We start from the raw sequence: 26,348 nt of genomic DNA, 5'->3' as shown, positions 1-26,348 counted from the left end.
CTTAATGGTTCCCATTGCTGATATATCTTGGTGTGATCAACATTTGTAGCAAATCTCATCAAATTTTGTGTCGTCGTTTTTAATGTATATCTGTTTTCTCTAAAATAATTAATTATGCAAATAAGCAAAAAGTATGCAAGCCACAACCACCAAAAACTAACTAGTTCTTGCCATTTGCTGACTGAATATATGTACCAGATTTGATTCTGATCTGATAAGCCGTTTTTGAGATATCCGACCAACAGACAGACAGACAGACACACAGACAGACAGACAGACAGACAGACAGACAGACAGACAGACAGACAGACAGACAGACAGACAGACAGACACACAGACAGTCAGACATCGCTGCGACATATGCTCACGTGTGTAAACACGTGAGCCAAAAAGTTGACAGCAACAGGCGGAGCAACAGTACGACCATGGTGGTACTTCCATGATACATCGTTCATGTCAGCCATCTTGTAACAATGCTGTACGCTCGGCCATATCTTTTGAATTCGAGAAGGCGCATTAATCCAGCTTAAACACCAAAACATAGACCTTATTTGCTCACGTGTTGACACACGTGAGCATATGTCGCAGCGATGTCTGTCTGTCTGTGTGTCTGTCTGTGTGTCTGTGTGTCTGTCTCCCGTGTGCTAAATATCTCAAAAACGGCTCATCAGATCAGAATCAAATCTGGTACATAGATTCAATTTGCATATGGCAAGAACAGATTAGTTTTTGGTGGATGTGGCTTGCTTACTTTTTGTTCATTTGCAAAATTAATGATTTTAGAAAAAACGGATATATATTGAGAACGACAGCACACAATTTGATCAGATTTGCTACACATGTTGATCACAGCAAGATATATCAGCTGTGAAAGCTATTAAGGGGTGACGTGAAAGGTAATTCCTAATGTGCATATTTAATGAAATTTCCTAATTAGGGGCATATATCCGAATTTACTCAATCAAAATTGACGAAACTTGGTATCCATATTGAAGGTACTATGATTTAACATTATTGAAAGTCATTAAGCATTTTTACTTCATCCAAATCGTAATTTGCATATTTAATGACCTTTCGAAATTCAGGATATATATTTGAATTTACATAACCAAAATTGATGAAACTTGCTACTTACATTACAAAGATACTATGATAGAACATTTTTAAATGTCATTAAGCATTTGAACTTTAGCCAATTCCTTATTTGCATATTAATGAACTTTCATAATCAGGGATATTTATCTGTATTGACTAGACCAAAGTTGACGAAGCTTGCTATGTACATTAATGATACTATAGTACGACGTTATTGAAAGTCATTAAGCATTTTTACTTCATGGAGCTCCTAATTTGCATATTTAATGAATTTTTGAAATTAGGGATATATATTTGAATTTACATGACCAAAATTGATGAAACTTGCTATGTACATTAATGATACTATGATACGACGTTATTGAAAGTCATTGAGCATTTTTACTGCATGCAGCTCCTAATTTGCATATTTAATGAATTTTTGAAATTAGGGATATATATTTGAATTTACATAACCAAAATTGATGAAACGTGCTATGTACATTAAAGATACTATGATAGAACATTTTTAAATGTCATTAAGCATTTGAACTTTAGCCAATTCCTTATTTGCATATTTAATGAACTTTCATAATCAGGGATATTTATCTGTATTGACTAGACCAAAGTTGACGAAACTTGCTATGTACATTAATGATACTATGATACGGCGTTATTGAAAGTCATTAAGCATTTTTACTTCATGCAGCTCCTAATTTGCATATTTAATGAATTTTTGAAATTAGGGATATATATTTGAATTTACATGACCAAAATTGATGAAACTTGCTATGTACATTAAAGATACCATTATGTAGGCTATCATTATTGAAATGCATTAAGCATTTTTGCTTCAGCCAATTCCTAATTTGTGTATTTAATGAGCTTTCCTAATTAGGGATATATACTTGGATTTATTCGATCAAAGTTGGCATAACATGCTATGTACATTGATGATTATACCAGGTTATACCAATATTGGAAGTCATTTCGCACTTAAGTTTTCATGTCAGCTAATTTATAGTTTGCATATCTAATGAGCTTTCAAAGTTTGGAATATTTAGTTTGAAGGACTTGACAAGAGGCAATTACACTTGCCAAATAAAGAGGTGAGAAATTAATTATTTCTTTTTCAGCTAATTGCGTATTTGAATACTTAATGACCTATAGAGTTAACCTATGGTGAATATTGTTCATTATGTTGATCGTAATACTTTTAATGAAGTTGCAAACATGTGGCAAAGGTTCAAATTTACACATAACTGCAATATATAATAAAACACGTGAGCATTTACAGTTCCTATCTGGTTTTGTGTTTGTGGACACAAGCGGACTCAAACTATTAATCCACATGTTTGCAAATCACAAATAATGTCACAGAAACGTTTCCAATTTTTTCCTATCTGAACGTAGTAATAATGCACTCAAAGTATTAAACAGTGTACCCATACAAAAATTGTTGAACAATGCAGAAAACCTGCCGACTGCGCCAAAAAGATTTCTTTAACCTCAATGGACATTGTCTGATTGAACAGTCCAACTTAATATTTTTCCACAAAACGCTCAATTTATGCTGATTTAAGCATAATTATTGAACACCACTCCAGCTCATGCACTATTGCTCTGTCTCAGACTGATATAAACATACTTGTCCCTCTGCATAGTTTCTTTAAAAAGGAGTTTTCATACAACTTTGGGTCAACATATTTTACCACTTTACAATTATCTTTGAAAGAAATAAACTTACATGATTAAGTCTTTTTCCTCAACGTCTGTTTCATTCGGGGATTTTTGCTGTTTACTTCTACTAGCCAATTTAACCTGTCGAGACAAGAGTAAATACCATGCACAGTCTCACATGAGGCGCGACATTTAACCATAGACCCTCGAGTTTTTCTCAAGGGTCTATGATTTAAGACACAAACACAAGCAGAGATCAAAGAAAAGCATTGGTGCAAGGACTTGTTTTATTATTTTCTGGGATTATGACCTCACGTAACCTTATTATTGACACAAACCTTAATTCTACAGTCACAGGACGTTGGTCACTGTAGGATTTCACCAACATTATTGTGGTTCCTATTTCCACCAGTGGTAAAATCGTAGACCCTATGAAGATGGAATTGTAACTGATTGCATCGCATTGACTAAGAAAAGTTTGAAAACATATCGCATAAACAAACAAACCAACATGTAGAAGTCGGGATATTTGGTATGTACGAACATATGTCGCAACCCTTTGTGCTCTGAGACTGGCTCCTTCTGTGTTTGCTGTTACTATGGCGAGCTCCTTATCGACCGGCACTTAAAAATAGTCAACTTGAAAGAAGCTAGGTTCGATACTTGCTAGGACTGTATGATTAAAAGGTGCTCTGAGAGTATTTATGCTAAAAAGTTGTTGTCACACGGTCGATATCGCCGCCCTCATTACTCATTACCCAAGAAAGCAATAATAGTAAACGAGAAACGTATCTCAACCACGCGGCGAAGACCAGCTCAAGTCTTGACCTTACCATTCAATCTCACCGAGTCTTATACTTATCCATGGAGGTTTCGAACTTGCCATCATCGCACTTTGATTCGATATCCAAACCATCCCGTGACTGCAAAACTCTGCCTCTACTTGATTCGTAATTTCATACAAATAAAATAAAGAACGGGGCGCATCGATTTACCTAATAAGATATTTTTTCCTTAATTTAATGTGTCATTTCGCTTAAAAAGAGAGCATTATCTTGAAACAAACACCTACTTCGGTGCTAATTTTGGCGTTTCACTGTGACTGCTTTCACACCATCTGATTACATAGACCTTAGGGAGCCTTTAGTAATTACAATTGGTTGGGGGAATTCCGTGCACACCGGTACAGTAAAATGTGACCCTCCCCCTATCCTTCTGTCTAAAATGTGACCCTCCCCTATCTAACATTCTAAAAGTTAACCCCTTCCACACCACTGCAGTATTCTTCTCAGGAATAACAGAAACAGTATCAGCTAATTTACATAACAATTTGTTTAATTGTTATGTTAGTTAGGGAGAGAAATTACAGGTTGGAGGGCTGGCGTTTTGGGAGGGAAGGTTTGCAATTTATCACCAAGCATTTTTAAAGGGACATGGTATTTCATACATTTACGGGCCGGTCACCATATTTTGTGCAACTCGCTGAGAGGTAACACAGGATGCTACTACACAGTGACGCCGCAAGTTGAAGTGGATGATGTTTATTGATAGGCTGTCAGCTTGACCGACCAGAATTATGCTCTTACATTACAAAGTCATGCCGAGGCCAGGGGAAGCTTAGATTGACAAAAGTCTAACCCTCCCCCACAAAGTCTTGAATCTAAAGTTTCGAGTCCAAAAGCTCCGAAAATCCGGAATCTCTGCAAATCTGGAATCTCTGCAAATCTGGAATCTCTGCAAATCTACCTATACACATGAAAATTCCACATTAAATAGACAAAATTTTAAGGCGTAACCTGAACATGTAAATACACCACAGGAAGTATACGTGCATTGGCTGAAAAGTATGACAAGTACAATGATTGAATAAGAAATGCAATTCCAAATACTTGATTGAAAGAATGTTTTAAAGATATTCAGAATTATTCTGCTGAATTGGCATCCCAACCAACGCTTTTTAATATTTATAATGTTCTTTCGACAAATGCCGACTTTTAAAATAATAGTTGCTAACGTTGCATCGTCAAGATTTGTGGAGCCAGAATTTGATTATCTAAGTATGAGCCATTGTTTCATGCCAAGATCAATTAAACGATGACCAAAGTGATGTAGCCATATCGGTGTCACACTTTATTGTTTTAGCTTAATTGTCCATTCGAGTTGCATTGTATGTTAAATAACACATCGGCAACGATACTTGAGTTAATAAAAGAACTACCGGTAATGATACTTGAGTAAACAAAAGAAAAGACCCTCCACGTTTTATCATTGTACCGTGTGAAATTGTTTATCCTTTAGCTTATACATATCACGTGTAATACTTTAACCAAAAAATTACAATTGTAACACTCCCTTTCTTTAAAGAAATCGTCCCGCTTTTCAATAACCACTTCAAGTTTTTTTTTTTCTTTGTGAAAATGAAAAAATAAAAGGAAATAATAAACTGGACAACATCGTCGACATAAGCTTCACACCCTGCTAAACCGGACATGACATCATTAATCATCCGTTAGAATGTTGCGGGCGAGTTCTTCATTCTAAATGGCATCACCTTGTACTGGAACAATCCGTCTGGTGTAAGAAAGGCGGGCATTTCACGAGTACGATCCGTCAGAGGGACTTGCCAAAATCCCTTTATTTGATCAAATTTTGTCACATACTTGGCTTTTGCTATTCGATCGATGCAATCATCAATCCTCGGGATTGGGAAAGTGTCTGTCTTTGTGAGAGTCTTCACTTTCCTGTAGTTCATGCACATACGCCAGCTTTGATCTGGTTTTGGCAAACTCCAGTTACTGTTACTAGGTTCAATAAAGTCATTATCCAGTAGATATTTGACTTCTTCCCTTGAGAGATGTTGAGGTGTTTTTATCGTATTTTACTTTCAATGACTGCTGAGATGATTCAAGGTTTTCCCTGGCTAATTCCCATGCCTGAGAGAGTTTTGTATGAAAATCTGACACACATTGTAAAATATTCAGACAATCATTGTCGTCTGATAGGAATTTCTCTTCAAAAGCTTGAGTGGGCCACAAACTGTATGTCCAAATGCAAGCTCAAATTGGCTAAAACCAAGAGACTCTTGAATTGACTCTCTAACAGCAAAGAGGAGAAAATAAATTCCTTCATCCCACTGCTCCTCGGTCTCAAAATGGTAGGTCCTAATAATATTTTTGAAGACTGATGAAATCGATCGAGAGCACCCTGACTTTCTGGATGATAGGTGGAGGATTGTACAGTTTAATGCCTAACTGTTCCGTGACTTGTTGAAAAATCCAGACATAAAGTTGGAGCCTTGATCGGACTGGACACATTTAGGAAGGGCAAATAAAGTAAAAAAATGACTAAAGCTTTTACTATAGTCTTGCATTTATATTTCTTAGTGTATGGCTTCTGGAACCGAGTAGATGTACACATTGTTGTCAAAATGTACTTATTTCCTGATCTAGGTAGGAGCCAACATAATCCATAAGTATCCTACTAAACGGTTCTTGAAATATAGGAATTGGCTGTAAAGTGGCCTTTGGAATGGTCTAATTTGGTTTTCCTACCATTTCACATATGTGACAAATTTTACAGAAGTTTGTTACAACCTTCCTGAGATTCGGCCAATAAAAATGACTGAGAAATTTATGATAGGTCTTTCTGACTCCGAAATGACCAGCTCAGGGATAGTCATGGGCCAGGCGTACCATTTCAGCACAAGATGACTTTCGAACCTCAATTTGATGCTTTATAGCCTAATCATCATCAACCAAAACATCTGGAGGTCTCCATTTACGCATGAGAATACCAGACTTAGTATAATAACAAACAGGACTATAGGGCCGTTCACATTAGCCAAAAAAGACTAGGCCCTTGTCCTAGCCAGGTTCGTGGCCGACCCAAAAAACAGGTGTGAACGGTTCTGGCCGGCCACTGTCCGGACAATTTCTGTCCTAGTCGAGAGGGGTGGTTTGTGGCCGACCCAGGTCTCTGGCCGAGCAGTAAACAGCGTATGTGAACGCGTTTTGTCCGACTCAGGTCCCAGTTGACGCCCTCTGTAGTTGACATGCAGTGTAGTCTTTGACCTATTCGACGATTCAGTATCATTTTAGACATGGCGAGTCGAGGAGTCAACTGGGCTACGGAGCGAAGAACGAAGATATGGTGAAAAATCTGATCGAATCGCCTACAATAACATCTCACAGCGTTTGTAATAAAGGGAAAGTGGCTGCACACATCGCCTGCACTATTTTTTCGTTCTCTGTTTTAGTGTTTGATTTTGTGTGTTTGGCTATTGGTGTAGATATAAGCCATGGCGAGACGTAGCCGTAATCTGGCTGTCGAATGACAGGGTGATCCTTTGACGCTACGTTTCGAAACCAGTGTGTGGTTTCTTCCTCAGTTGCTTTTCTTTGGAGATTGCTCTCCTTAGATTTATGTTTCACTGTTCGTGGTTTAATTATTGTCAGTGTTTTGTTCGTCTAGCAAGGAGGCTAGAATACTTATGTTTGGCCATTGGGTCAGTTTGTTGTGTTTCATTTTGTTCGGTCGTTTCTCTAAGATTGTGTACTTGTGCATTTATGAGTGTGTCGCCAATGTTTGGATTTCTTTTGTAAGCGATGATCGGTTTCATCGTGAATAAATTATTTAGTGTTTGGTCTTTTTCTATTTCTTCCCAGTTCTTCAGGAGTGCTTGTTTGATGTCTTTTTTTTAGATGTGTGGACTATATTTGGTAGCAAATATCAATTTATTTGTGTTGTTGTTGTGTATTTGTTTGTGATTTAAATGTGTTCTTCGTGTAGCGTAATTTGTTTCCGCATTGATGTTTGATATTTCTTGTTGTGGATATTCTCGCAGTAATAGCTTTTCATTAAATGTTTTGACTTTGTTGTTGAAGTCTTCTTCATTGTTACATGTCCTCATGTACCTTAATGTTTCGCCTTTGATTAGGCCCTTGAAGTTTGATTTTGGATGACATGATTTTCTATGTAGGAACTGGAATGTATCTGATGAATGTATTTTGACCTGTATAAGGTCAACGGTCGGCTAGACGCTACCAAATGATCTAGGCTAGGACAGCGTTGAACGTAATGTGAACGCGGACAAAAGATTAGCTTATCTTCTCACATTCTGCCGGATTAGTTCTGGCCGGCCCTGGGCCTAGATGTGAACCCCATATAACTGAAGTTCAGCTTCGTCAACAACCCTGTCAAACAAACACAAAATATCTGGGTATTTGTGTTGTTCTACAATAAGATTTGATCTAGAAAATGTCTGACCTTGGTCAGTAGGACTTTTACTGGAACTTTCAAATCTATTAGGGATAACGGACTTATCCGTAGCAAACACCTTCAGTGACTAAGGAAGGTGTAATTTAAAGGTCTGGTGAAATGGTCCCGTTCGTGTGACTGAATATCTTCCAGGGGATCAATACTATTACACTCGCAACAGAATTGCAACCTAAAAGTACGCGCAAGTGTTAATTTTTTTGATATTTCTATGCGCGGCTTTCATGGGGTCATTTTGCAACACTCAGGTCACGCCCATAGCGGGGATAATGGTTGGCCGTCTGTGACGTCACTGGTGTGTTCATTTACATCGAATAGCGGTCCAACGCCGCCTTATCTCTGCCCGGTATCCGCTAACAAAACACTGTTCGCGCTGCCCATTTGCCACGTTTGCCAATGCGAATCGAAATCCGAAGTAGCGAAAAAAAAATCGATCCTAATTCGCCACAGCGGCGACACTGATTTTTGTTTAAAAAATATGGTAAAATAAAGAAAACACGTGGGTTTTTTAGTCTTTTGTTTAATCTTCGCTCCTCTCTCGGCGATTCCCAAAAACTGTGTCTACTTCCGTATATCATTGCGTTCTTTCCGTCGTACGTATTTGCAATCGAGCCAAGTCTCGCGAGAGATTTGACGTCATTTTGTCTAGTGGTGCACGGTGTACAGCATGCATAAATAGCTCTCGCGAGAAGTGAAACTTACACACACGCAATCGAGCCCTCGCGATAAATTTGACGTCATTTTGTCCAGTGCACAGCGGGCATAGGAACGCTCGCTCGCGAGAATCAAAACTTTTGCTATACATAGCAGACATACGCATTTTAATCGAGGCAACAAGGTTCGGTGTTGCAGTTGATTTACATTGGGGTCTAGATGTTCTGTGTTGTGCATTTTAATCACGGTCTTCAACATTCCATGTTGCGGTCGATTTGCATCGCGGTCCTCGTGGTCCGGCACTCCCCGTTGTTCTTCAATTTAATTGCCGTCCCAACGACGCGTTCCGTGTTGCTGTCGATTTGTATCATGGAGGACTCTACCTCCACGATTTGTATCGCGATCTCAACGTTCCGTGTTGTTGTTCGTTTTAATGGTAGTCTCAACATTCAGTGTTGCTGTTCATTCTGTTGATTTGCATTGCGGTCCCAACCTTCTGTGTAGCGAGTAGCGAGCCGAGGGACAGTGGCCGATCGTACGAACCAGCACAGACAAGCACATTATGGTTCAAACACTCAACACTTGACGGGAACTTGAAAAAGTTTACAGTTGAGCCGTTCATGTTCTTGCCGCTGTGACAGCCATCAAAAGAACAACGTTCTCCCATAGTGAAGGAGGACACTGTCCTGATCATGTAAGCGGAAACTCTCGAAGTTACCCCCCGTAGTGAGCTTACGGAGGTGTGAATTACTTTTCTTCCCGTTATGAGATACGGCGTCGGGCAAACTTCGGAAAGCCGAAAAAAGTCGACTGAAGAGGCTCGGGGGACACGCCCACATTGCATATTTCTTTTGCCATATTTCATAATCACGCGCGCTAAACGCAAAAAGAAATGAATGTTACTGTTTTATAGACCATCAACTGTATTTCTGTGATTTTGCAACATGGGCATTTCACCAGACCTTTAAGCCTGTGATGTTGTTATGTGAGAGAAAACGAACAAAATGGTGAACGCTGCAATTTCCTTTTAAAACGAAATTTATGACAAAAAATAAAACTAATCACTAAGTCAAGGGATAAAGTACAAACTGTAAAAGTTTACAGGCTACTTATCTCACTGGGTCCGCACTAGGCTCCAGAGTCAGACAGTGAGACAGACCAATGCAGTCCTTGGCTTGCAGGCTTTAGGTTGACAAAGTCCACAAAATAAATCCAGCATTGCTGTGAAGATCTTGAAAAATCTTGAAATTAATACTGCTGGAGTTTCTAAAGGCTTGAAGTAACACATCAGAGACACGATCCAAATGTGTACTTGAAAACTGTGCAGTCCCCTAATTATACTCAAATGGTTACATAAGAGAATCAAGAACAATCTAGAACTTCTGTTGATATGCTAATTACTGTTCTAAAAATATCTCCACTTGTGACTTATTGAATTTCCAGACTAATTGACTTCAAGGTTATGAAGGACAGTAACCTTAAGGGAAGAGTACTATTTTCCTGTACTATTTTTATCAGTTTTTGTAAAAAATCACGCGAGGTATAAATGGCAAAGATAGCTTTTTTAGGGTAAGTGACCACAAAGCTAGCAGATATGTAAAAATCATTCTTGGTGAACTTCCCCTTTAAGAATGTTCTAGATTGATTAAACTCAGGTCATGAGTGTGGGGAAAATGACCTACATAACAATTGCCAAACGTTCTTACTTTTCAACCTAACTGTACACAAATGTCGAGAGCCAAAGTTCGTTCACAACTTTGCTGTTCTACTTGTTGAGTCAGGCGTGTGCAGTATATGTTCACAATACCATTATACATAAACTGGTCGCGGTTCATAAAGGCCTGAGTCGAAACACGGCAAATATGGTTCTCTAGAGAATTAATGACTTTATATAATAGTGCATGTAAAAAGCGGTATTTCTGAACCTGTCATTTGGCTGTCAAGTTGTTGCAGAACCCCAATGCTTTCATATATTTTAATACTACATTTAATAATCAACCAATGCTGCAGCAGTGAAAAAAATATATCGTGTTGGAATATACAATAATTGACACAATTTCAAATTCAAAGCTGCCTGTCACCATGAAAGTACTGATTAAATTCCAAATTTCTTCAGCATTTCCTGATATCTTTCCTTTTGTTGCTCAAAGACTTCCTTTGCATCTTGGTACAATTTTATGTCCCAGTAATTCATGCGCTCAATCTCTCTGCGCTCGAAGTCAGTCAATACTGTTTTGTGGGGGTTGGTGTTGACCTGTACGTCAGTCCTGAGAGCTGGTTTGCCGAGGACGTATCCAAGCATATCTTGGGAGAGCTTGAACTCTTCCAGGACGCCGACGAAGGCCAAGTTGTTGCGGAGATTCTCCCTGGCGATGAGGTAGTGCTTCTCTCCAACTGCTGGCACCGCCGACAGTTCGCCAGCACTCCCGCAACAGTCCTCGAATGCTGCATCCACATCCAGGAATGTACCGAACTGCAGAAGTCTGACGAAGTTGTTGTCGAACTCTGGGAAGTGATCGTTCCCGATTTTTTGTAAACACTCTGTCAAATTCCTGCTCTTTACTACGTACTTCATAAACATCGTGTGGAACGTGGGACGTGTTTTCTTGATGTAGTAATATGCTGAAACGATTCGATCGACTGGTTCTCTCAACCAGGTCACATACATGAACGGCTTGTCCTTAGGTGCAAATTCGTGGAGCCCGTAAGTTCTTTTTGAGTACAGAAACAGTCGGTTCTTTGACGTTGATAGGACGTGCGCAGCTTTAGTAAATTCGCTGCAGTGTGGGACACCAATCTGGGTACCGAAGAAAAATCCCTGTTGGCCGACGATGGGAAACAAGAACTCCTCCACTGACGTACCTCCGCTTTTCGGCAGATGCACGAAGGCTACCGAGGCCTTCGTATAAAGGGGATCGACACTAGACGTCGTGGCATTCCTCAGAAAGAAGTTTGGCAGTGGTGTGGTGCCAAGCTCAGACTACCTCATGCACATGCGGAGAATTGCGAAGTCGTCCGTGCAAAATGACCAACTCCGCCCGCTCCGTTGCTGTTGGTACAGGTCCAGCAATTCCATACACTCACGGCGGATCACACCGCTCGACTCGCTAACACTTGCATAACTTCGAGATACTTCGGAGGCCATCCTTATGTGTTCTCGAAGCCAGTTCAAATCGGGAGGTTGCTCGAAATCATGGCCGAAAATACTGATGACTATCCGCTGCTTGTAAAGAATCAAAACCACCAGTACTATACAAAACCCTATGGCCGAAAGAAATCGATGCTGCATTTTAGAAATCTGGACTCGGTCATAAACTTTGCCATTCTTTCCCTGTCGTCACGTGTTTTGATAGTTTTCCTTGCAAGAGTTTAATCGACACGTTGTACCTTTTATATTCCAATCTGAAACAAATACATAAACTCATGTGAGACTCAATGTGATTTATGTCTTTAGAGTTAAAATGTAAAATTAAAGAGTTTACATAACTCTCTCTCTCTCTCTCTCTCTCTCTCTCTCTCTCTCTCTCCAGTAATTTAATCACGTCTTCATGTAAACAATGATCCTTGGTTAGAAGAAATCATACCTGCTATGCTTCTTTGTCTTTAATTATGAAATATATGACATTATGCATCATAGCATTACTGAAAAGCTGGAAAATAAATACAGTATAATGAATTACAACAGATATAGATTTTTTCAAAGGCTCCAAATACACTTATCGTTTGGGCTGTTTTCTTTGCTAATTTGTACCTTTATCTAAACTGTATTCCTCGAATGCCAGTTTTCATGTCCAATTATGAAACATTATATACCATAGCATTACTAAAAAGATGGAAAATATATACAGTTGTACACAACAAACTTAATTTTTCTAGCAAAAGCTTCCTAAAATTAACCTTTTGGTTGTTTCCTTCTATACTTTGTATCTCAAGACAAATTCATTCAACGAAACCTTTTGGTTTTTATTTTATCAGTATTTATTATCCCTGAATATACCCCTCTGCTCTATCCGCAGCTCGCTGCGGACGAACTGAGTCGCTTCAGAGCCGTCTTAAAACTCTCTGACGCGACAGGTATTTGTAACATATAACAAACAACAACAAACATTCAATTCAAGTTCCTTTTACTATGGGTGCCAAACGAACAGAGCAATACATCTCGTGGCGCTACTTTGGCTAATGATAAGATCAGTCTGCCTATCTCAGTCTTGGCGGACGAAAGTATACAGAGAATATTGAACGGAGCCTGTAGAGACAGCCTCGTTTACATAAAGTTGCCAAAAGGGCTCTATAAAAGGGTTTACACAGATAGCTGATTAGTGCCACCTCAAAATAAAGCCACTGAAACTGAAGTACAAAAGAGTTGACAGCAACAGGCGGAGCAACAGTACGACTACGGAGGTACCTCCATGATACATCGTTCATGTCAGCCATCTTGTTACAAAGCTGTATGCTCGGCCATATCTTTTGAATTCGAGATGGCGCAATAAGCCGGCTTAAACACCAAAACAAAGACCTAATTTTGATTTTGTGTGTGTGGACACAAGCGGACTCAAACTATTAATCCCTATGTTTGCAAATCACAAATAATGTCACAGAAACGTTTCCAATTTTTTCCTATCCGAACGTAGTAATAGGTATTCAATAGTGTACCCATACAAAAAATGTTGAACAAAGTGATAACAATTGCACGGGACAAACACACCTTAAAATGCAGAAAACCTGCCGACTGCGCCAAAAAGATTTCTTTAACCTCAATGGACATTGTCTGATTGAACAGTCCCACTTAATATTTTTTCCATAAACGCTCAATTTATGCTGATTTAAGCACAATTATTGAACACCACTCCAGCTCATACACTATTGCTCTGTCTCAGACTGATATAAACATACTTGTCCCTCCGCATAGTTTCTTTAAAAAGGAGTTTTCATACAACTTTGGGTCAACATATTTTACCACTTTACAATTATCTTTGAAAGAAATAAACTTACATGATTCAGTCTTTTTCCTCAACGTCTGTTCATTCGGGGATTTTTCCTGTTTACTTCTACTAGCCAATTTAACCTGTTGAGACAAGAGTAAATACTATGCACAGTCTCACATGAGGCGCGACATTTAACCATAGACCCTCGAGTTTTTCTCAAGGGTCTATGATTTAAGACACAAACACAAGCAGAGATCAAAGAAAAGCATTGGTGCAAGGACTTGTTTTATTATTTTCTGGGATCATGACCTCACGTAACCTTATTATTGACACAAACCTTAATTCTACAGTCACAGGACGTTGGTCACTGTAGGATTTCACCAACATTATTGTTTTTCCCATTTCCACCAGTGGTAAAATCGTAGACCCTATGAAGATGGAATTGTAACTGATTGCATCGCATTGACTAAGAAAAGTTTGAAAACATATCGCATAAACAAACAAACCAACATGTAGAAGTCGGGATATTTGGTATGTACGAACATATGTTGCAACCCTTTGTGCTCTGAGACTGGCTCCTTCTGTGTTTGCTGTTACTATGGCGAGCTCCTTATCGGCCGGCACTTAAAAATAGTCAACTTGAAAGAAGCTAGGTTCGATACTTGCTAGGACTGTATGATTAAAAGGTGCTCTGAGAGTATTTATGCTAAAAAGTTGTTGTCGCACGGTCGATAGCGCCGCCCTCATTACTCATTACCCAAGAAAGCAATAATAGTAAACGAGAAACGTATCTCAACCACGCGGCGAAGACCAGCTCAAGTCTTGAACTTACCATTCAATCTCACCAAGTCTTATACTTATCCATGGAGGTTTCGAACTTGCCATCATCGCACTTTGATTCGATATCCAAACCATCCCGTGACTGCAAAACTCTGCCTCTACTTGATTCGTAATTTCATACAAATAAAATAAAGAACAGGGCGCATCGATTTACCTAATAAGATATTTTTTCCTTAATTTAATGTGTCATTTCGCTTAAAAAGAGAGCATTATCTTGAAACAAACACCTACTTCGGTGCTAATTTTGGCGTTTCACTGTGATTGCTTTCACACCATCTGATAACATAGAGCTTAGGGAGCCTTTAGAAATTACAATTGGCAGGGGGAATTCCATGCACACCTGTACAGTAAAATGTGACCCTCCCCCTATCCTTCTGTCTAAAATGTGATTCTCCCCTGTCTAACATTCTAAAAGTTAACCCCTTCCACACCACTGCAGTATTCTTCTCAGGAATAACAGAAACAGTATCAGCTAATTTACATAACAATGTGTTTAATTGTTATGTTAGTTAGGGAGAGAAATTACAGGTTGGAGGGCTGGCGTTTTGGGAGGGAAGGTTTGCAATTTATCACCAAGCATTTTTAAAGGGACATGGTATTTCATACATTTACGGGCCGGTCACCATATTTTGTGCAACTCGCTGAGAGGTAACACAGGATGCTACTACACAGTGACGCCGCAAGTTGAAGTGGATGATGTTTATTGATAGGCTGTCAGCTTGACCGACCAGAAAATTATGCTCTTACATTACAAAGTCATGCCGAGGCCAGGGGAAGCCTAGATTGACAAAAGTCTAACCCTCCCCCACAAAGTCTTGAATCTAAAGTTTCGAGTCCAAAAGCTCCGAAAATCTGGAATCTCTGCAAATCTGGAATCTCTGCAAATCTGGAACTCTGCAAATCTACCTATACACATGAAAATTCCACATTAAATAGACAAAATTTTAAGGCGTAACCTGAACATGTAAAATACACCACAGGAAGTATACGTGCATTGGCTGAAAAGTATGACAAGTACAATGATTGAATAAGAAATGCAATTCCAAATACTTGATTGAAAGAATGTTTTAAAGATATTCAGAATTATTCTGCTGAATTGGCATCCCAACCAACGCTTTTTAATATTTATAATGTTCTTTCGACAAATGCCGACTTTTAAAAATAATAGTTGCTAACGTTGCATCGTCAAGATTTGTGGAGCCAGAATTTGATTATCTAAGTATGAGCCATTGTTTCATGCCAAGATCAATTAAACGATGACCAAAGTGATGTAGCCATATCGGTGTCACACTTTATTGTTTTAGCTTAATTGTCCATTCGAGTTGCATTGTATGTTAAATAACACATCGGCAACGATACTTGAGTTAATAAAAGAACTACCGGTAATGATACTTGAGTAAACAAAAGAAAAGACCCTCCACGTTTTATCATTGTACCGTGTGAAATTGTTTATCCTTTAGCTTATACATATCACGTGTAATACTTTAACTAAAAAATTACAATTGTAACACTCCCTTTCTTTAAAGAAATCGTCCCGCTTTTCAATAACCACTTCAAGTTTTTTTTTTCTTTGTGAAAATGAAAAAATAAAAGGAAATAATAAACTGGACGACATCGTCGACATAAGCTTCACACCCTGCTAAACCGGACATGACATCATTAATCATCCGTTGGAATGTTGCGGGCGAGTTCTTCATTCTAAATGGCATCACCTTGTACTGGAACAATCCGTCTGGTGTAAGAAAGGCGGGCATTTCACGAGTACGATCCGTCAGAGGGACTTGCCCAAATCCCTTTATTTGATCAAATTTTGTCACATACTTGGCTTTTGCTATTCGATCGATGCAATCATCAATCCTCGGGATTGGGAAAGTGTCTGTCTTTGTGAGAGTCTTCACTTTCCTGTAGTCCATGCACATACGCCAGCTTTGATCTGGTTTTGGCAAACTCCAGTTACTTTTACTAGGTTCAATAAAGTCATTATCCAGTAGATATTTGACTTCTTCCCCTGAGAGATGTTGAGGTGTTTTTATCGTATTTTACTTTCAATGACTGCTGAGATGATTCAAGGTTTTCCCTGGCTAATTCCCATGCCTGAGAGAGTTTTGTATGAAAATCTGACACACATTGTAAAATATTCAGACAATCATTGTCGTCTGATAGGAATTCCTCTTCAAAAGCTTGAGTGGGCCACAAACTGTATGTCCAAATGCAAGCTCAAATTGGCTAAAACCAAGAGACTCTTGAATTGACTCTCTAACAGCAAAGAGGAGAAAATAAATTCCTTCATCCCACTGCTCCTCGGTCTCAAAATGGTAGGTCCTAATAATATTTTTGAAGACTGATGAAATCGATCGAGAGCACCCTGACTTTCTGGATGACAGGTGGAGGATTGTACAGTTTAATGCCTAACTGTTCCGTGACTTGTTGAAAAAATCCAGACATAAAGTTGGAGCCTTGATCGGACTGGACACATTTAGGAAGGCCAAATAAAGTAAAAAAATGACTAAAGCTTTTACTATAGTCGTTGCATTTATATTTCTTAGTGGTATGGCTTCTGGAACCGAGTAGATGTACACATTGTTGTCAAAATGTACTTATTTCCTGATCTAGGTAGGAGCCAACATAATCCATAAGTATCCTACTAAACGGTTCTTGAAATATAGGAATTGGCTGTAAAGTGGCCTTTGGAATGGTCTAATTTGGTTTTCCTACCATTTCACATGTGTGACAAATTTTACAGAAGTTTGTTACAACCTTCCTGAGATTCGGCCAATAAAAATGACTGAGAAATTTATGATAGGTCTTTTTGACTCCGAAATGACCAGCTCAGGGATAGTCATGGGCCAGGCGTACCATTTCAGCACAAGATGACTTTCGAACCTCAATTTGATGCTTTATAGCCTAATCATCATCAACCAAAACATCTGGAGGTCTCCATTTACGCTTGAGAATACCAGACTTAGTATAATAACAAACAGGACTACCTGAAGTTCAGCTTCGTCAACAACCCTGTCAAACAAACACAAAATATCTGGGTATTTGTGTTGTTCTACAATGAGATTTGATCTAGAAAATGTCTGACCTTGGTCAGTAGGACTTCTACTGGAACTTTCAAATCTATTAGGGATAACGGACTTATCCGTAGCAAACACCTTCAGTGACTAAGGAAGGTGTAATTTAAGCCTGTGATGTTGTTATGTGAGAGAAAACGAACAAAATGGTGAACACTGCAATTTCCTTTTAAAACGAAATTTATGACAAAAAATAAAACTAATCACTAAGTCAAGGGATAAAGTACAAACTGTAAAAGTTTACAGGCTACTTATCTCACTGGGTCCGCACTAGGCTCCAGAGTCAGACAGTGAGACAGACCAATGCAGTCCTTGGCTTGCAGGCTTTAGGTTGGACAAAGTCCACAAAATAAATCCAGCATTGCTGTGAAGATCTTGAAAAGTCTTGAAATTAATACTGCTGGAGTTTCTAAAGGCTTGAAGTAACACATCAGAGACACGATCCCAAATGTGTACTTGAAAATTGTGCAGTCCCCTAATTATACTCAAATGGTTACATAAGAGAATAAGAACAATCTAGAACTTCTGTTGATATGCTAATTACTGTTCTAAAAATATCTCCACTTGTGACTTATTGAATTTCCAGACTAATTGACTTCAAGGTTATGAAGGACAGTAACCTTAAAGGGGAAGTACTATTTTCCTGTACTATTTTTATCAGTTTTTGTAAAAAATCACGCGAGGTATAAATGGCAAAGATAGCTTTTTTAGGGTAAGTGACCACAAAGCTAGCAGATATGTAAAAATCATTCTTGGAGAACTTCCCCTTTAAGAATGTTCTAGATTGATTAAACTCAGGTCATGAGTGTGGGGAAAATGACCTACATAACAATTGCCAAACGTTCTTACTTTTCAACCTAACTGTACACAAATGTCAGAGCCAAAGTTCGTTCACAACTTTGCTGTTCTACTTGTTGAGTCAGGCGTGTGCAGTATATGTTCACAATACCATTATACATAAACTGGTCGCGGTTCATAAAGGCCCGAGTCGAAACACGGCAAATATGGTTCTCTAGAGAATTAATGACTTTATGTAATAGTGCATGTAAAAAGCGGTATTTCTGAACCTGTCATTTGGCTGTCAAGTTGTTGCAGAACCCCAATGCTTTCATATATTTTAATACTACATTTAATAATCAACCAATGCTGCAGCAGTGAAAAAAATATATCGTGTTGGAATATACAATAATTGACACAATTTCAAATTCAAAGCTGCCTGTCACCATGAAAGTACTGATTAAATTCCAAATTTCTTCAGCATTTCCTGATATCTTTCCTTTTGTTGCTCAAAGACTTCCTTTGCATCTTGGTACAATTTTATGTCCCAGTAATTCATGCGCTCAATCTCTCTGCGCTCGAAGTCAGTCAATACTGTTTTGTGGGGGTTGGTGTTAACCTGTACGTCAGTCCTGAGAGCTGGTTTGCCGAGGACGTATCCAAGCATGTCTTGGGAGAGCTTGAACTCTTCCAGGAGGCCGACGAAGGCCAAGTTGTTGCGGAGATTCTCCCTGGCGATGAGGTAGTGCTTCTCTCCAACTGCTGGCACCGCCGACAGTTCGCCAGCACTCCCGCAACAGTCCTCGAATGCTGCATCCACATCCGGGAATGTACCGAACTGCAGAAGTCTGACGAAGTTGTTGTCGAACTCTGGGAAGTGATCGTTCCCGATTTTCTGTAAACACTCTGTCAAATTCCTGCTCTTTACTACGTACTTCATAAACATCGTGTGGAACATGGGACGTGTTTTCTTGATGTAGTAATATGCTGAAACGATTCGATCGACTGGTTCTCTCAACCAGGTCACATACATGAACGGCTTGTCCTTTGGTGCAAATTCGTGGAGCCCGAAAGTTCTTTTTGAGTACAGAAACAGTCGGTTCTTTGACGTTGATAGGACGTGCGCAGCTTTAGTAAATTCGCTGCAGTGTGGGACACCAATCTGGGTACCGAAGGAAAATCCCTGTTGGCCGACGATGGGAAACAAGAACTCCTCCACTGACGTACCTCCGCTTTTCGGCAGATGCACGAAGGCTACCGAGGCCTTCGTATAAAGGGGATCGACACTAGACGTCGTGGCATTCCTCAGAAAGAAGTTTGGCAGTGGTGTGGTGCCGAGCTCAGACGACCTCATGCACTTGCGGAGAATTGCGAAGTCGTCCGCGCAAAATGACCAACTCCGCCCGCTCCGTTGCTGTTGGTACAGGTCCAGCAATTCCATACACTCACGGCGGGTCACACCGCTCGACTCGCTAACACTTGCATCACTTCGAGATACTTAGGAGGCCATCCTTATGTGTTCTCGAAGCCAGTTCAAATCGGGAGGTTGCTCGAAATCATGGCCGAAAATACTGATGACTATCCGCTGCTTGTAAAGAATCAAAACCACCAGTACTATACAAAACCCTATGGCCGAAAGAAATCGATGTCTGCATTTTAGAAATCTGGACTCGGTCATAAACTTTGCCATTCTTTCCCTGTCGTCACGTGTTTTGATAGTTTTCCTTGCAAGAGTTTAATCGACACGTTGTACCTTTTATATTCCAATCTGAAACAAATACATAAACTCATGTGAGACTCAATGTGATTTATGTCTTTAGAGTTAAAATGTAAAATTAAAGAGTTTACATAACTCTCTCTCTCTCTCTCTCTCTCTCTCTCTCCAGTAATTTAATCACGTCTTCATGTAAACAATGATCCTTGGTTAGAAGAAATCATACCTGCTATGCTTCTTTGTCTTTAATTATGAAATATATGACATTATGCATCATAGCATTACTGAAAAGCTGGAAAATAAATACAGTATAATGAATTACAACAGATATAGATTTTTTCAAAGGCTCCAAATACACTTATCGTTTGGGCTGTTTGCTTTGCTAATTTGTACCTTTAGGGACGGACCATTAGATCTTAGGAGAGGGGGTGGTCAAAAACAGAAATAAAAAATTTCAGAGCAGAAAGTTTGGAAAAAAAAAATCTTCAAACTAGTTTGCAAAATAAAAAAAAAATAAATAAGAAGATAAAGGCGTAAAAAAAAAAAATCTGCAAAAGTCTTTAAAATTTAAAATTTTTTTTAGATTTTACCGACAGTAAGCAACTTTCTGTATTTTTAATACATCCTCCCGGCACATTTTTAATTTTAATTTATACATTTAGAGTGACTGTATCCCTTATACTGGAAGTTGTGATTATCTTATCTTTTCAGGACTTTTGTATTCTGATCACTTGAAAATTATGAAATTATAGAGCCTGTTTTCTACTTCTTCTTCTGCGTACAAACCAAGCGGGTACAACTAGGTAAAACATTGAAAACATGAAACTATGGTATGGTTGTCAAGACAGAAAGTTGTATTTGCCTTTTAAGATCAAGGTAAACAGATGCAGGCCACATCAGTTTCATTTTTTTCACAGCATTTTATTACAATGATGAATGCAAGAATGGGTGAACAAGTAGAAACACGTCAATAATGATAAAACAACATATCAAGTCATTATGTATTATTTTGCTTTTAAAAAGGCATTTTCAATTCTTTTTTCTCAAAAAACAGCCTCAAATAACAACAGCAACACATGTTTTAACATTCAACAATACACTACGTAGAATGCCATCTATCCAACAAATCCCAACACAAAAACTCATAAAAGGGTTGAACTTTGAAAGTTTCTCGATAGCAAATACTGAATAAATCTGCATGGTTCATTGTTTTTGTGTAGCAAATTTTTGGACAAGCCCTTTCAGAAAATACAGATTTTTTGACCATGAATGGCATAAATTGCCCAAAAAGACAAATATTGAAATTTCAACACATCTATACACATCCAATCAATTTGGACATGCTGCTACAGAGAAATAGATGTTTTGATCAAAAAAGGGCAACAATTGCTCTAAAAACACAAATATGCAATTTTCACTATATTATTTAGCTTATTTTAGATTCTCAGCTTGTCAAAATCAATTGTAAATCATGAGATATGCATGATGTTTGGTGGGGTGAATGTAGGCATTTCACCACGCAGTAGAAAGGGAAGCCAGGAAACCAAAATAGTCAATTTTCAAAACTATACGAAGCTACTGAGGAGCAAGAAGACCATGTTTCAGAGGAAGATGTGCAATCCGAAAAAAATGCTCCAAAAGTGCCACCAAATAACACCATTTTTATCTCTATTTTTCAAAAGCTCCAACAGCAGGAGGGGGACACCCCCTCCTGACCTCCCCCCGCAAAAATACTCCCCAAGTGCCACCAAATAACACCATTTTAATCTCTAATTTTCAAAGGCTCCAACGGCAGGAGGGGGACAACCCCTCCTGACCTCCCCCGCAAAAATACTCCCCAAGTGCCACCAAATTACACCATTTTAATCTCTATTTTTCAACAGCTCCAACAGCAGCAGGGGGACACCCCTCTCCTGACCTCTTCTAGTGACCGCTTGCGTGGCCGCTTGTGGTGCTTGGCACCACATGTTTGCCTTCTTTATCTTCAGACAGCGACGAACGAAAAAAAAATTATAAATCTGAAAATTTACTCTGAAAAAAAAAAAATTGCACAGCTAATCTCAATTGGAAAAAAAAAATTTCAGAAATTTACAATAGTAAAAAAAAAATTTTCACAATTTCCTTGTGACCACCCCCCTCCCAAGGTCTAATGGTCCATCCCTTATCTAAACTGTATTCCTCGAATGCCAGTTTTCATGTCCAATTATGAAACATTATATACCATAGCATTACTAAAAAGATGGAAAATATATACAGTTGAACACAACAAACTTAATTTTTCTAGCAAAAGCTTCCTAAAATTAACCTTTTGGTTGTTTCCTTCTATACTTTGTATCTCAAGACAAATTCATTCAACGAAACCTTTTGGTATTTATTTTATCAGTATTTATTATCCCTGAATATACCCCTCTGCTCTATCCGCAGCTCGCTGCGGACGAACTGAGTCGCTTCAGAGCCGTCTTAAAACTCTCTGACGCGACAGGTATTTGTAACATATAACAAACAACAACAAACATTCAATTCAAGTTCCTTTTACTATGGCTGCCAAACGAACAGAGCACTACATCTCGTGGCGCTACTTTGTCTAATGATAAGATCAGTCTGATTATCTCAGTCTTGGCGGACGAAATTATACAGAGAATATTGAACGGAGCCTGTAGAGACAGCCTCGTTTACATAAAGTTGCCAAAAGGGCTCTATAAAAGGGTTTACACAGATAGCTGATCAGTGGCACCTCAAAATAAAGCCACTGAAACTGAAGTACAAAAGAGTTGACAGCAACAGGCGGAGCAACAGTACGACTACGGAGGTACCTCCATGATACATCGTTCATGTCAGCCATCTTGTTACAAAGCTGTATGCTCGGCCATATCTTTTGAATTCGAGAAGGCGCAATAAGCCGGCACCAAAACAAAGACCTAATTTTGTGTGTGTGGACACAAGCGGACTCAAACTATTAATCCCTATGTTTGCAAATCACAAATAATGTCACAGAAACGTTTCCAATTTTTTCCTATCTGAACGTAGTAATAGGTATTCAATAGTGTGCCCATACAAAAATTGTTGAACAAAGTGATAAAAATTGCATGGGACAAACACACCTTAAAATGCAGAAAGCCTGCCGACTGCGCCAAAAAGATTTCTTTAACCTCAATGGACATTGTCTGATTGAAGAGTCCCACTTAATATTTTTTCCATAAACGCTCAATTTATGCTGATTTAAGCACAATTATTGAACACCACTCCAGCTCATGCACTATTGCTCTGTCTCAGACTGATATAAACATACTCTCGGCCCTCTGCATGGTTTCTTTAAAAAGGAGTTTTCATACAACATTGGGCCAACATATTTTGCCACTTTACAATATCTTTGAAAGAAATAAACTTACATGATTAAGTCTTTTTCCTCAACGTCTGTTCATTCGGGGATTTTTGCTGTTTACTTCTACTAGCCAATTTAACCTGTGGAGACAAGAGTAAATACTATGCACAGTCTCACATGAGGCGCGACATTTGACCATAGACCCTCGATTTTTTCTCGAGGGTCTCCATAATTTATGACACAAACACAAGCAGAGATCAAAGCAAAGCTGCATTGGTGCAAGGACTTGTTTTGTTATTTTCTGGGATCATGACCTGACGCACCGTCCCTCCACCCACGGTGCCTGACGTAACCTTATTATTGACACAAATCTTACTTCTGCAGTCATAGGACGTTGGTCACTGTAGGATTTCACCAACATTATAGTGGTTCCCATTTCCACCATTGGTGAAATCGTAGACCCGATGAGGAAGGAGCTGTTACTGATTGTATCGCATTGACTATGAAAAATTTGAAATCAGCGCATAAACAAACAAACCAACATGGAGAAGTCAGGATATTTGCTACGTACGAACATATTTTGCAGCCCTTTGTGCTCTGGCTCTTTCTGTGTTTGCTGTGACTGTAGCGAGCTCCTTATCGGCCGGCACTTAAAAATAGTCCACTTGAAAGAAGCTAGCACTAGTACAGAAATTTGCGAGAAATTTGCGAGAAATGGACACTTTCTCGCTGTATTGCGAGAAGTAAGCGAGAAAACATACTTTCTTGAAATCAAGCTGCGAGAACTGTGCTTTCTCGCATGCATCTGCGAGAAATTGAATTCTGGCAATCAATCAGCGAGAACTATGTTTTCTCGCTCTACATCTGCGAGAAATTGTGAAATGCTTACACAGAAGAATACAATTTCTCGCGATGCAAAGCGAGAAAACAAATTTCTCGCTGACTGATTGCGAGAATTCAGTTTCTCGCAGATGCTGAGCGAGAAAACACAGTTCTCGCCAGCTGATTGCGAGAAAATTAAATTCTCGCTAGGTTATTGCGAGAAAGTTATGTATTCTCGCTTACTTCTCGCAAAAAGCGAGAAAGTGTCCATTTCTCGCAAATTTCTCGGAAATTTCTGTACTAGTGTAGGTTTGATACTTGCTTAGACTGTATGATTAAAAGGTGCTCTGATCTAACAGAGTATTTATGCTAAAATGTGTTGTCGCACGGTCGATAGCGCCGCCCTCATTACTCGTTACGTACTCTGTATGATTAAAAAGTGCTCTGAAAGTATTTATGCTAAAAAAATGCATCGTCTCAAAGTTGTTGTCGCGCTGTCGATAGTGTCCTCACTACTCATTACACAATAAAGCAATTAGACTAAATGAGAAACGTATCTTGATCATGCGGCACAAGACCACCTCAAGTCTGGACCTCACCATTCACCGTCATCGAGTCTTATACTTATCCACGAAGGTTTCGAACTTGCCATCATCAGACTTTGATTCGATATCTAAACCGTCCCTTGACTGCAAAACTCTGCCTCTAATTGATTTGCAACTTGATAAAATAAAATAAAGAGCGGGGCGCATCGATTTACCTGATAAGATATTTTTTCCTTTATGATGTTTTGATATTTTAATGTATCATTTCGCTTAGAAAGAGAGCATTATCTTGAAACAAACACCTATTTCGGTGCTAATTTTGGCGTTTCACCGTGACTGCTTTCACACCATCTGATTACATAGAGCTTAGGGAACCTTCAGTAATTACAATTGGTTGGGGGAATTCCGTGCACACCTGTACTGCAAAATGTGACCCTCCCCTATCCTCCTGTCTAAAATGTGACCCTCCCCTATCTAACATTCTAAAAGTTAACCCCTTCCCCACCACCGTAGTATTCTTCTCAGGAATAACAGAAACAATATCAGCTAATTTACATAACAGTTGGTTTAATTGATATGTAAGTTTTGGAAAGAAATTACAGGTGGGAGGGCTGGCATTTTGGGAGGGAAGGTCACAATTTCTCAAGCAAGCATTTTGAAGGGACATGATATGTCATACATTTACGGAAGGGTCACCATATTTTGTATAACTATAAGAAAGCAAGATGTGGCTGATATAGTGCTTCACCCAAAATATCAAATCATAATACATGTAGTCTATCAGACAAACTATTGACAATTATTATATCTGTACATTTTTATATGTTTGATAATTTATTTAAATGTACTTTGCTTGAAGTGGGAAGTAAAACGTGGATTTGTGTACAGGAAATTAGATTTTTGGATTTCATCAAAAACGTTGATTCACTGTGCATGGTAGTCGATGAGAGAACTATCGACATTTTTTTTAATTATAAACTAGCAATATCTGTGCATTTACGGACGTTTAACACGATTGAAACTAATTTGGCATAATTGGATGACAAAGTAATGTCTGTTTAATATGCAAATGTAAGCTCATCTGATTTTCTTTTTAAGTTACACACTTGTTTTTATGAGTACTTTGTTCTATTTCAATATTCAGCTACAGGGCACCTAGCATTTTTGATAAATTTGAAAAAACGAAGATCAAATTATCCCAAATTAGTTCCAATCGTGTTGTTTGGTAATTGATATAAATTTACTTTATTAGACTAGGGTGCTAACATGTCCGTGTGTGTGCAACAAATTTGATTTTGGAATTTCATGTAAATGTTGATACACTATACATGGTAATCTATGACGAAACTATAAATACTTCTTTTTCAATACAAAACTAGGTAAATATGTGCATATATGGATGTTTGCTAATTGATATAAATGTACTTGATTAGACTAGGCCGGTTGCAACAAATTTGATTTTGGAATTTCACTGAAATGTGGATTCACCATACATAGTCTATGAGGAAACTTTTAGGCCGTGGGCTAGAGGGGGTCTACGTGCACCCACCCCAACCAACCATAGGTTAACAAACCTGTATTTTTCAGAAGCCTTGGGATCCCTAGAATACAAAATGGAATTTTGACAGAAAAAATATAGGGATGCAA

General features: G+C 38.8%; 1 protein-coding gene across 2 annotated transcripts; it reads right to left on the bottom strand.

Moving 5' to 3' along the window:
* Window positions 1–15,127: 15,127 nt before the first annotated feature.
* Window positions 15,128–23,568, bottom strand: LOC139151393 (heparan-sulfate 6-O-sulfotransferase 1-like). Of its 2 annotated transcripts, none has more exons than XM_070724167.1 (2): window positions 23,402–23,568; window positions 15,128–20,066 (listed from the first exon to the last, which is right to left on the bottom strand). In XM_070724167.1, exon 2 carries the CDS (start codon window positions 19,737–19,739, stop codon window positions 18,759–18,761), a length of 981 nt encoding a protein of 326 aa, XP_070580268.1. In that variant the 5' UTR covers window positions 19,740–20,066; window positions 23,402–23,568; the 3' UTR covers window positions 15,128–18,758. The 2 variants fall into 2 exon arrangements, with proteins under 2 accessions (XP_070580268.1, XP_070580269.1); XM_070724168.1 differs by lacking the exon at window positions 23,402–23,568 and adding an exon at window positions 20,239–20,307.
* Window positions 23,569–26,348: the final 2,780 nt, after the last annotated feature.

Source organism: Ptychodera flava, chromosome 15, assembly GCF_041260155.1.
Source record: "Ptychodera flava strain L36383 chromosome 15, AS_Pfla_20210202, whole genome shotgun sequence".
In the NCBI taxonomy this organism is placed as follows: Eukaryota; Metazoa; Hemichordata; class Enteropneusta; family Ptychoderidae; genus Ptychodera; species Ptychodera flava.
This window is presented reverse-complemented; position numbering and strand designations above follow the sequence as displayed.